The sequence below is a fragment of the Triturus cristatus genome, chromosome 5_2 (assembly GCF_964204655.1).
Source record: "Triturus cristatus chromosome 5_2, aTriCri1.1, whole genome shotgun sequence".
NCBI lineage: Eukaryota > Metazoa > Chordata > Amphibia > Caudata > Salamandridae > Triturus > Triturus cristatus.
The window spans coordinates 756184664-756197735 of record NC_140588.1 but is presented as its reverse complement, the minus strand read 5'-3'; the positions used below and the strand labels follow the sequence as shown (position 1 = coordinate 756197735).

Genomic DNA, 13072 nt, shown 5'->3' with positions numbered 1-13072 from the left:
ATATCACCACCAATACTAATACCATCACCAATACCAATACCACCACCAGTACCAGTTCCACCACCCCCAATACCAATAACACCACCACCAATACCACCACCACCAATACCGCCACCAATCCCAATCCCACCACCAATACCGCCATCACCACCAATACCAATACCATCACCAATGCCAACAATACCAGTACCCAGTACCACCACCACCAATACCACCACTGCCAATACCCCACTACCATTACCCCATCACCAATACCGCCACCAATACCACCATCACCAATGCCACCACCAATACCACCACCACCAATACCACCACCACCACCAATGCCACCACCACCACCAATACCACCACCACCAATACCACCAGTACCACCACCACCACCAATACCAGTACCATCACCTCAGTGCCTCTCGCTCACTAGTAATAGCAGGCGCACTGTACGAGGCCGGAACTGCAGCCGAGACCATCCCTCTCTCCCTCCATGCCTGCCATAAAGCACAGCCCGCCCTGCACCAGGAGGTGAAGCCAGGGTCCTACTACAGCTGGAGTGTTGTTTTTTATTAGGCCAAAGATAGCAATGACATTACGCAATGCCACACTGCACACTCACATCACAGAGAGGGCAGGAAATAGAGCGCTCTTCCTCCTGCGCCGCGACAGTGTAATCACAGAGCAAAAGGTGTTGGAGTGCTTTGTTAGTGTTTATAGCTCGGATCATATGTAACTCTCACTTCACACTTTGTGTCTGAGTAATTTACAACACTTACCCATCTTCGTCACTGCACTATTTATCACTACCTTGAAGACGTCGTAGGCCATTCTCTTCCGCTGATATTTACAATATAACAAGCGGTCGAGTAGGCCCTTTATTGGAATGCCGTAGGTCTCACATTTCCGAGAGTTTAAGCTATTAGTATTGTAAATGACAATACCTTTTATTTATGTTTTAAAACCCAAAACATAAATAAAAGGCATTGTCATTTACAATGCCAATAGGTCAAACTCGCATGAATACGAGACCTATTGCATTGCAAATGCTTGTCTGTGTACCCATTGCTCTGTACAACACTCTGCTGCCTCCTTAGGCCAGGTTTGCATTTTACAAATGCCCTAAATGTAAAAAGATAAAATAAATAAAAGTAATAGACCCTGCATCCTCTGGGAGGGTCATACATTTTTCAGACCAAGGTGTTATATTGATTTCAGTTAAAAAAGAGTTTGGTATAGATTTGCGTTTTCCAACTATTTACAGATTCTTTCCTAAGGGCTCCATTCATGTACCTCCTTTACAAGATGATCGCGTTTTGGCCTTGTTAGTCTGTTGAGAATCCCACACAAGCATGTCTTGGGTTAGCCTATACAGGGTTGGCTGATCTCGGATCTTGTGGGCGCCTGCTGTAAGTCCGGCTGACTGGCCATCTCTGGAGAGACCCTGGATGTAGCTTAGCCCCCTCACTCACCCTTTCTGAGTCACTACCTGTGTATGCTTCATCAAAATATAACTTGGAGTAACTATAGTTACTTTACATCATTGTTTGTTCTTATCATGAGTGTTAGCTACCATTAAAATGTTGTTACCTGTGTTGTAATTATGCACATATTTTTTCAGCCTTCTGATGATGATACAATCAGCCTTCACTCTCAGGTGTCCGAATCGGCAAGAGATCAGTTGCTGAAAAATGACAATCACCTAATAGGAAGCAAAAATGATTTGCACAAAGGTAAATCACATTTCAACTATCGTGGTTTTTAATTTTAACATTAAGTATTCAGTACTTTGAGACGGGTGATTGATTTTTTTTTTTCCCTACTATAAATATTCTCATTATGACTTAACTTGGTGTTTCCAGTCTTTTTGAAACATGTGTTCTCTTCAACACCAAAGTCTTGTTTCATGATTGCTCAAATTATGTGCAACCTCTTACAAGTTTTGTCCCATACGAGGATCTTTAGTTTGTACACTTATGTGTGTATGTCCATAAAACACTACCTTTAATCAATAAAGGTATTTTAGTGGAACTCTTCATAACTGATTTGGGGGGAAAAAGACCTTCAACACAAAATATGAGACAGATTTACATTAAAGAACGTTAGGATGATATCTAAGAATTAAAAACATCTGAAATGGACCATGGTTATTGTCATTATCATAACCATAATACACTCCTGCTCAAACAACAGTGCAGAGAAATGTATATTTGTGTGCATTAGGGTGCGGGTGTTGATTATTCCTGTGCAAAGTCCAAGTTTTTTGCATTCTTACATTTAAGCATACTATTGTGTAAGGTACATTTTGTTAGGAATACTGACATTTAAGCAATTACTAGAACAGTTGTTTTATTTATACCCTTGCATATTGGTGAGGCACCCTTCACTGAGTCCAGGCAACCCTTAGTGATGGTTGTAATGGTCTCTGTTAACTAAAGCTCTCAAGGGGTAGCTGTTGGGAGCAGCGAAGGCTTATCCAGGAGGGTGTAAAGCGGGTGTATTTACCACTATAGTTACTCAGTAAGCTTACAGACAAGAAAGAACCACACCAGTGTTAGATAAACATGTCTGTATTTATTAAACACAACACTAAGAACTACTTAGTATATCTCCTACCCGGAGAAGTCAGTACACACAAACACAAACTTTAAAACAGGTAGGCAAGCATAGGAAAACACATAGGCCTTATGGGGGGGACCAAACCATATACTAAAAAAATGGGGATGTGAGGTGAGTAGTGGGAGAGGTGTTGCGCAGCGGACTCGATGTCTGACTCTGGAGCACAGGGCTCATGGTTCGATCCCCAGCGCTGGAGGCAGATCAGCTCAGAATCATGTGACTCTGGGCAATAGCTCACTTAATCTCCCCGATGGCCCCCAGCGCCTTGAGACCCTTAGGGGTGATTAGTGTGCGCTTTACAAATACCGGGTTAGTAACCAAACAGGGCTGATACCCAAGGATAAAGAAGCCAGGGGAAGCACAGAACCACCAAATGTAAGTTACTAGTGACCCACCTGACAGTCTTGGTGCAGAGGTGTTACAAGGGTCTAATGTCCACAGTATAGCACGGAGAAAGTCACAGTTAGGATTTTACTGTTTCAGGACCTTTCCCAAAAGACCCAGAGGAAACCAGTTGGACCAAGGAAGGTTAGAGAGCCACCTCACCTGTGGGTACCCGGGGAACCAAGATACCTACACCAGGGAGTCTAGGTGCATAGGTGTGAAGTGGTGTCAGAACTGCCTGTTGATGTCAGTTAAGGATCTTGGTAGTCCGGCGGTTACATATTGTGGACCAGGCCGGTGGAACCCAAACGTGGATTCTGGACACGAAGTAGCTGAAAGCAGAGGGGACAGAGTCCAAACCACCCAGAAATGTCCAGGAGGTCTTGAAGAAGCAGTTGTGAAGCCCAGGCGACGATTCAGGAGCCGTCCACGAGCTGTCCCACAATGGTTGAAGAATGCAGAAGGGTCAGTGGCCGACAAGACCACCAACAAGCCTTGGCAAATGCAGCAGGCGGGTTGCAGGAAACAATGCTTGGTTGCAGACCAGCAAGGTCTGTGGGACTAACCCAACAAGGGTAAGTAAGGACTGGGCTTCAGCATGCAAGAGAGGCAACAGTAGTCGATGGAGACCACAGGAGGATCCTCTGACAGCAGGTACAGGGAGTCTCAGGGAGGCCTCAGCAGCACATAGAAGATAGACGCAGACGTCGCAGGGGATGCAACCCCCAAGCTGTGCGATGCTTGAGACTGGGGCTTCTTGGAGCTCGAAGACCTTTATTGAGGAGAGCGGACAAGTCTTGGCAACGGCAATCAGACACAGGGCAAAGGGATGCAGTTCAGGTCGATTGGAGAGGAATTACAGTACCCCAAGTTGCAGGGAAGGCCGGTTAAGCCTTTGGGGAGACAACAAACCACCGCCTGTGTTGCAGAGCCAGGAGGTGTCTGTGGAACAGCAGGATCAGCAAACCAGTTCTCAACGTTGAGGTGCCTGCGGATGCAGGGAAGTGACTCCTTCACTCCAAAGGAGATTCCTTCTTGCTTAGATGCATATAGAGTCATGAAAGACTCTGGGGATGGAGTTGCAGACATTTGGAAGTTCACAGAGATGAAGTTGCAGTAGGAGTCTTTTCACCAGTAGCAGTCTTGTCTTGGTTCCTGGCTTGATCCAGCAGCAGAGTTCCATTGTCCAGTAGCAGAAGAGTCTTCAGATGATCTTAAGACGACAGCCACCCGGTTCTTCAAGATTCAGTCTGGACGAATCTAAGGACCCACTCTCAGAGGAGCCCTTAAGTAACCCTAAAAGGGGGAAGGACACCTTCTACGGTGACCCACCTATCAGAGGGGGGCAGGGACGTTACTCTGAGGACCTAACCAGTCAGATACTGCCAGGGCCAAGATTCAAGATGGCAGAATCAAGCGGCCACCTGGAGAAGCTCTGGGCTCCTTTCAGGGGAGGAGCTAGACAGGGGGGTGGTCACTCCCCTGTCCTTTGTGTAGGTTTGTGCCAGAACGTGTGCCAAGAGCTCCTGTACTGGTGGAAACTGGTTTATGCAAGGAGGGCACCAAATTTGCACTTCAATGCAGTCTGTACGCCCTTGCAGGCACCCCCACCCTACCTAATTCTAAAGGAGAGGTGGTCACACCTTTCCTCTACAGGACATCCTGTGTTCTGCCTTCTCCTGCTTGAGTTAAGCTCATTAGCAAGTGGCAGAACACTGTCTGGGGTCAGCTGCTGCATGAACTGGCAGGCAGACCCTGCAAGGCTACACAGGTAGGTACTGGGGGTCCTCTAACGAACCCCCTCCGTACATGGTTTCATGCAACTAGCTCTGGAATGGGTGCAGTTCCATGATTCCAACATGTTTGATACTAAAAATGACCAGATTCAGAGAAGCCAATATGTAGGCGGTCATCTTGAGTTGCCAGTGTCCACTACATATCTTAAAATGGTTTCCCCGCACTTACAAAGACGAGAGAATGGCGTTCAGGGTTTGTAGGGGTACCTCTTCTCATGCAGAGATACCCACACACTTAGAACCATGCACCCTAACTGTTGGCTGTAAGGCTTACCATGGGGTGACTTATAGGTCTTAAGTGCAGTGACTGGGATATAAGGAAAACCTTATATCTAAAGTTAAAGGTGCATGCACCATTTCAGGCAGACTGAATAGCAGCTTTGCAGACACAGTTTGAATGAGCTCTCATGTGTGGCATAATACATGCTGCTGCCGCCCATGGGAGATCTGTGGTGTACCAGTGCCTGGGTACCTCCGTACCATATACCAGTGACTTACAGGGGTTCACCAGCATATCCATTGTGGGGTGTACAAAGTACTTACCAGTCAATTTGGAGAAGAGAGGACTGTCACTGGGGTCCTGGTGAGCTGGATCCCAGTGAACTACAGCCAAAATACACTGACACCAGGCAAAAAGTGGGGGTAACTATGTGTTAGAAATGGGATTTCTGGTTGGGTAGGGCTTGCGCCAAAGCCAGGCAGAAACCACCACTCTAGTCAGGGCTGGGGAGTTACACGCCAAAGATAACCCCTGCTCACCCCCTTGGTAGCTTGGCACGAGCAGTCAGGCTTATTCCGGAGGCAATGTGTAAAGCGTTTGCGCGCGCACACAGCAACAACACCCTAGGCCCACCACAAAGGAAACTCCACACAAGGTTATATATAAAGAATAGCCTTTGTATTATAATAAACACATTAGGTGATAATCACATAATTTACACTGTGCCAACTGGCACTGGGCAGAATTTTACAAGGGACTATTTACACGGGACAGGGCCACATGGACCACTGTCAGAATCAGCACAAATCACCAATTGTACATGTAGAACATATACTAACTGTAACACAAATTATCACGGTAGAGCACAATCAGTAACTACTGGCGCAATAATGACCTCAGCGTCATCACACTAGAATCAGGTATAAAACCTATCCTGCATCCATCACAGGGGCATAAACACATTATGCAATTTCTCATTAGTCTAACGCATTAGACCTAACCACCTAAGTATAACTACACTAGGGGCGTACATCACACAGGGAAGTATAATCTCCTGAACATCACCCTAAACAGGTAAAACAACCTCCTAGGCAGAAATGACCACATTTAGAGGTATAAAACACAGGGTGCGCAAAACATGCTATACACAGTACATTTCCTAACACCCAATCACATTAGCATGAATCACAACAACACCTCAATCGCATTAGGGTCCAGGTCGCACCAGAACCTAAATGTAGCAGCTGCCCACTACTTGCTGGGCAGCTGGGGACAAGAACAGGGCCTAAACGCTGCAGCTGGCACTAAGTGCTGCGCAGCTGGGGAAGTAACAGTATCCAAAAACGTTGGAGCCACCTAGGCTCGAAAATAACATGTCCCCATGGAGCGCACGGGCTCCTGAAATAATTGTGCGCCAATATAGCAAAAGAACTTGCCCCAAAGTACTGTGGAGCGCACTCGCTCTCTGTGCAAGCAATGCTGGGTTGGAGCCTCTCTGGCTCTTAAGGAAATGAGGGGGGCCAAACGTAGGAGCCTTCTAGGCTTTTAAACAAACAATCTGCCCCCGTAAGGTGGAGCGTCCTAGCGCTCTAAGACAAAGATTGCCCTCCTCGTTGGAGCCTCTCTAGGCTCTTACACAAATAATTTGCCTCAGTCACGTTGGAGCGCACTAGCGCTCTAAAACAAACAATGCGGGGGACGTTGGAGCCCTCTAGGCTCTTTAACCACTCTGCCCCCTTTACCGTTGGAGTCCCGCTCGGGGGACTCGAAACCAATAATGCCCCCGGGGTTGGAGCGTCACGCGCTCTTAACAAATAGGCCGCCCCCAACAAGGGAAGTTCTCACCTGTTGGAGCACACGGGCTCTGTAGATCGGCGGTGCCACTCGCGGGGCTCTCTGCGAGCCTGGGAGCCCCGCACCGTGCTTGCGCCTGGCTTCACCCGGTCCCCCTCCTCGGGACCGGGACTCGGTTCAGCGTTTGCCTCCCCCCTCTCTTTCAGCTACGGGGGAAGGCGGGCAGGGAGCTTGCGAGGCTCCGGCAAGCTGCGCGCCTCTATGCCCCGCCCACCACCAGGCGGGACTGCTCTCTGCTTCCGGCCCAGGGTTCCCGGCAACGGCGGCAACACGGGGTGGGCTCCCGTAGTGTAACCACGGAGATAAGCGGGGTGGGCTCCCGCGATGGCACAAGTATGCGGGATGGGCTCCCGCCTTCAGTATTAATCAATTAAAGAGGCAAAAGCGCGGGGTGGGCTCCCGCTAAAGGCAGGACAGGGGAATCCCCACGCTGGGGATTCCCTCGGGAACCAAAGACGGCAGCTCAGCGCTGCACAGGTCCCACGCATTCCCCTTTCCTGGGGGGAAACAAATAAATACAGCATAGTGCTCACAGGGCGCAGAAGAGTGCTGCAAAGGTCCTGGAGATGAAGAAAACAAATCCAAAAAGGTCCCAGAGGTCTTCCAGGTAGCCAGGGCATCCAGGGGCTGGGCAGGGCCCAGGGAGGCAAGCCTTCCCCTGGGCCCCAGCAGCAGCACGCCCCTGGTAGATTCGAGTCAGAGCAAGAACATTTTCATGGGGTCACAGTCCCTCTCTTATACACCAAATCCTTTGTTCTCAAAGGTGCAGGGAAGGGGCGAACCAGATGCAACTGGTTCCTGAGCACTTTGTTTTGCTCAGCCCCTCTCCCTATTCACAGAATAGGCCAGGGTCATCAGTCGCACCACAGGGGGCGGAGCCAGCATTGTTTGGGGAAAGCCCAGCCCTTTTCAGGTCCCAGGTATACTCCTCCCACTCATCAACATGCAGCTCTCTCCACCCACCACTGGGGCAGACCCATCCTGACTCCTGGGGCCAGGCACACCAGCCAATCACACGCCAGGCAGTCACTGTACATTTATGCCAGCGTCTAGAAGTGGCACTTCTACACTAGCTACATTGATGCCGCACACATCATCGCGCAGCATTTCATCACACGAGTCCGCACATACCAAACTCGCACCTGCACTCCCCACGCATCAGGAACTACCAGGGACACATACATTCCCCCATGCATTCCCCCATGCATTCCTATCGGAGGGCAGGTCAGTCTCACCAAACCATACACAGAGCGCACGCGCTTTCCACTGGGACACAGTGTGAAAGCGCCTAGAGGCCTAAAACCACTAGTACAACACAGGAAAAAGGCTAGGATACTGCAAAAAGTTCTAGGGGTGAACTTGCCAGAAGGGCCAAGTCCATCACTATGCCTTATGATCCTACTTTCCTACAGACGGCGCCACAGGGTACATGCGCCGTATCACCTTAGCCATGTTGTCTAGCTTTGCAAAATGGAGGAAGTGTCACCATCCCACATGAAATGTGTCTTGTGCATCCCGGAACGTGAGAAAACTTTGCCCTGGGTATAGGTCACCTGCTAAAAGGCATCCACGTCTTTCCATCTGTCCATAGACATATCTTATTCTATAGATCTGAAGGGCTTAGTGTCCCATAGTCGTAATTCCCTGTCGAAAGGCGTCTTGCACAATACCTTCTACATCACCATCTCCATATCTGTCTGCCAAACCAAGATCAGGCAACTGCTCTGGCGGCACCAACACCATTCTCCCCAACGGGTATACCAAGGTCTTCTTAATGTTAACTTGGATACTAGAAAGCTAGCCATAGTCCGCCATATGCTGCATCAGTAGTGGCATCGCCTCTGCAGGCGATCAAATATAAATCAGTGCATCGTCTGCATGTAACGAGATAATGTGGTTCTGTTCTACAACCCTTATTCTCCAGGTTTCCAGCTCCTTACGTGGCAGAATCGCAATAGGCTCTACCGCCACAGCAAACAGGAGCGGTGAAAGGGGGCAGTCCTGTCGGGTGCCCCTTTCTACAGACCAGGCATCCGAGACCTCCCACCAACCCTGATACAGGCTGTGGGGTTAGTATAAAGTGGTCGCGCCCAATCCCGAAAGACTGAGCCAAAGCCCATCCCTCGTAGCACCGTCAAGAAATAACCCCTACTTGACTGCCTCAAAGTCCATCTCCAGGCAAATTGATACAAGTGCCATTTTCTGATCCAATCCTGTGGACTCATGTAGTACACGAGTCAACTGCCTAAGGTTGTAGGCATTTACTAATAAAGTTCCCATGATGGAAAAGGAAATATATACCCATCTGTAATTCTAGGTCTCTATTGTGGGTATCTTCATTTAAGTCTTAAACAGTCCACCTGATGCCTGGTGCTAGTTTTAGCATGGTGAAATGTATACGGTGTGGATCCTTAGTCCCTATCAAAGTAACTGAAAGCGCTATTAATATACGGCATAAGATGGGGTATTGAAGCTTCTGTCATATCTGAGGCATATGTTTTCAATTTCAACTCCACTGGTCTGTTACCTAATTGGGTCCATTTCCCTCAATTTGTCCATTTTTTCTATTTACATAATGGTAAACAAAGAGGATTTTTAGGCCCTTCTTTTAATTTAAGAGCATCCTTGACTCTTGATAGGCTGTGTCTATTATGAAAGACAAATTACATTCGGCAACACAGCCTTAGACAAACTGTAGTTTAACTGTTTGTTGACTGCATGATGCAGTTTGTAAGACATGGAATAAATAATGTTTCTTTTTTTCTCATTGCTATAAAGATCGGGAGTTGTACGTTTACATTGACCCAAATGCAGAAGACTCTGCTGTTCCTGAGCAAGGAGATGTACATCTTAGTGGACCATTTGTATCTTATATGAAGGTAAGCTCTTGTTCTAAAATCATGGGCATACTGTGTATTGTACAGTTCATTTGTGATATAAAGCTTGACGCATCGATGACGAGTTGTAAACACTGATCATGTATAATGCAGGCATGCTCTTCGATTCTTTACAAGGACAAGATTACGATCCACCACCGCCTTGGAGGTTCAACCAGTTAATCTTCTAGCTCCAAGAAACCAAAGAATGTCTATTTCAAATTCTAAATATATTAAAATCTCAGTTTGAAAGGCCAGTTTGTTCAAATTAGAGCTAATAAACATTGTAAATGAGGGTTTTCTGTGTTTTTTGTCAAGGCCTCAATCTTTCAGAAACACATTTTAAACAATGTAATAGCTTTGCTGATATAAAAGCCAATTTGCAAATTGACAAACCATTCAACTAAAGAATAACTCTTCAATATATGTGAATTGGTATCTAATACTTTAAAGAGAAGTGCAGACTAAAATGTGCAATTTCTGGAAAAGGCACCTCATTCAGAGTTAATTATAATTCTTGAACTTTATAGCACACCAAAGTCTGCCTACAGTAAGGAGTTCTGAATGTGCTAACACACTTGGGAACTCTCAGCTACAACTCTTGACTGATCACATTATTTCTCTTTCCCCAGACAGATCTTCACAAAGGTGGTGGGGCTTGGTTAAAAGTAGCAATGGTTTTGCTTGCTAAATATGGCTTTAGAAATAGAATCTTGTTTGAAACCTTAACTAGAAATGACATTTGTTCTCTGATTTGTAGATTTACACGAGTGGCGTGAAATATAGCTACCTTAAGGCAAAAGTTCTAGGTACTTGAAACAACTCTAACTGCTGAATTTATGTGGTTTTATTTGTGTAAATCTGTAGAATGTCCTTGTAGCCTTTAGATTATTTGTGAATTTATAAGGTTTTTTTCTAATTCTGTTTCATAACTATAACAGCCCAGTGATGTATTGTTATATATATATAGAGAGAGAGAGAGAGAGAGAGAGAGAGAGAGAGAGAGAGAGAGAGAGATATTGGTTGGTTGGTTGGTTGGTTGGTTGGTTGGAAGGTTTTTTGACTTGCCTATATTCTTGGTGCCTTTTGACGAATCTTCATGAAATTTCCGCAAAATATGACTCTCACTTCAGCTGCGGGAAAAGTGGCAGGGTGATCTGTGAAGCAGGGGCAGAGAAAAAGGTTTTTTCCCCATGCTATTCCCTGTGAGTGGTTGCATGGGTGTGAGAGTGCCTTTGTGGGTCTCTGAGTGGATCTGTGGTTGGGTGAGTGTGATAGGTATGTGAGCGGATGTGTGAGTGATTTTGTGGATTTGTGAATGGCTGCATAGGTGTGTGAGTGGTTGTGTGGGTCTCTGAGTGGGTGTATAAGTGGCTGCATGTGTATGTAAGTGGGTGTGTGAATGTCATTATGGGTATGTGAGTGGGTGTGTAAGTGGGTATGTCAGTGGATGTGTGTGGGTCTGTGAGTAGGTGTGTGAGTGGCAGTACAATTGTGTGTGTTAGTGCATGTGTTAGTGGCTGTCTGGGTCTGAGTGGGTGTGAGTGGTTTTGTCGTTCTGTGAGTGGGTGTATGAGTGGCTGTAATGGTATGTGAGTTTGTAAATGGGTGTTTGAGTGTGTGTGAGTTGCTGTGGGCCTGTGAGTGGGTGTGTGAGTGGCAGTAGGGATGGTTGTGTGGGTAAGTGCGAGTATGAGTGTGGGTGGGTGTGAGCATTGTACGGGTGTGTGTGCAGGTGTGTGAAAGCATGTGTGAGTGGCTATGTGTGAGTGGTTTTGTGGGTTTGTGAGTGGTTGTATGGGTGAGTAGTTGTGTGTGAGTGTGTAAGTAGGTGTGTGAGTGGTTTTGAGGGGGGGTCTGTGAGTGGGTGTGTGTGAGTGGTTTTGTGGGTATGTGAGAGGTTTGTGGGTATGTGCGTTAGTGTGGGTCTAGATGTGTGGGTGTGTGTCAGTGAGTGGGTCAGTGAGTGGGTGTGCAAGTGGCTGTTTGGGTGTAGACGTGGTTGTGTGAGTCTGTGAGTGAGTGTATGCTTTTTTAAATTGGAGTCTGGATCTTTTGATTCGCCACGGCGCACATAAGGAGTCCTAATGGTCACTCCTATGAATCTGCCTAACCTCATGCCCCCAACAAATGTTTTTGGACAGTTTCGTGCCCATGGAGGGTCCCTCACAGACCCCTTTATCAGACTCGTAAGATCAGGGCACAACCATCCTGACTCCTTCTATCACTTTTAAATTGTATTTCCCCCGAGGACCTGAGTCCTGGTTTAAAAATTGCAGCCCCATCTTTCCCCTCAGGTTGCAGCCAGCCAATTGGTGGGAGGCTCCAAGGATCCGCCGCTGTGGGTCCGCATCTCTAGATATACACAAATCTTTTTACTTTAATAAGTCCAAAATTACTGAACAGATCTACACCAAATTACAAAAGGCATTCTTTCTGGACCAAGACTCCGCTTTCTGCCAAATTTGGTTTAATTACATTAAATGGTTCGGGCTGTAGTTGTGTCTCAAAACCCTATGAGAAATAACATGGGTAAAACGTGTTTTGGGACCTCCCCCCTTTTTCTCAGCCCCGCATGACAGATCACCCCAAAACTTTCTAGACAACAGCTGAAGCGATCGGCAAACTTGTATTGAACATTTTGTGAAGATTCATCAAACAGCACTAAAGTTATTAGTAAAACAATAAACGCTCTTCCTATGGAAACAAGGTCCTAACTATAACTACCTACTGGTGACCCCAGTAGGTAATATATATGTATATATTAAGCAAAAGAAGCTGTTCGGAAACTTGGTGTGTGAAGTTGAAGGGATTTGGACGAGAGCAGAATGTTCTGGATGAATGAAAGTGTGCAGTGGGTCAGACCATTAAGGATTGGGGCTGAGCTGGGCCAAGGGGAAGAGCTTGCCTGCAGCAAAGATGGCTGCTATGTTATGATGATGCATGGGCTGCTGCATCTCTTAGGCCATGTTTATATAGAGTTGCGTGAGCTGCGGCACTTCATGGGCTGAACCAGGGGTCTGGCTTGGCTCTAAGAACACAATTACGAGCCGAGCCCACAATAAAAAAACAACAGCAGCCACAACATGCCAAAATGGAAAGCAACTAGGAGAAAAGTGGAGAAGGACGGGGTCCACTTATCTTGCTGGTATGTGATGATGCAGTGCTTTCCTTTCTCTAGATAAGGATGAATGGACAGTGCTTCAGAATTCAGAGCACCCCTATTCCTGTCTTTACCACCCCTAGGTCCCAAAGTCCATCTCCTATTTCACATGCATCATTGGGAGAGTTGTCAAATGCATAATTCCAGCAGCTGCGAATGTGCTGGGGTTGGT

General features: G+C 46.9%; 1 protein-coding gene across 3 annotated transcripts in view; it reads left to right on the top strand.

Annotated features, from left to right (window-relative positions):
- The window catches only part of LRCH2 (leucine rich repeats and calponin homology domain containing 2), a 1103616-nt gene that overhangs the window by 496792 nt on the left and 593752 nt on the right, over nucleotides 1-13072 (top strand). For all 3 annotated transcript variants that reach the window (XM_085607858.1, XM_085607859.1, XM_085607857.1), the window contains exons 8-9: nucleotides 1610-1721; nucleotides 9640-9740. In XM_085607858.1, coding sequence (XP_085463984.1) covers nucleotides 1610-1721; nucleotides 9640-9740 — 213 coding nt within the window. The remainder of the gene's footprint in view (nucleotides 1-1609; nucleotides 1722-9639; nucleotides 9741-13072) is intronic.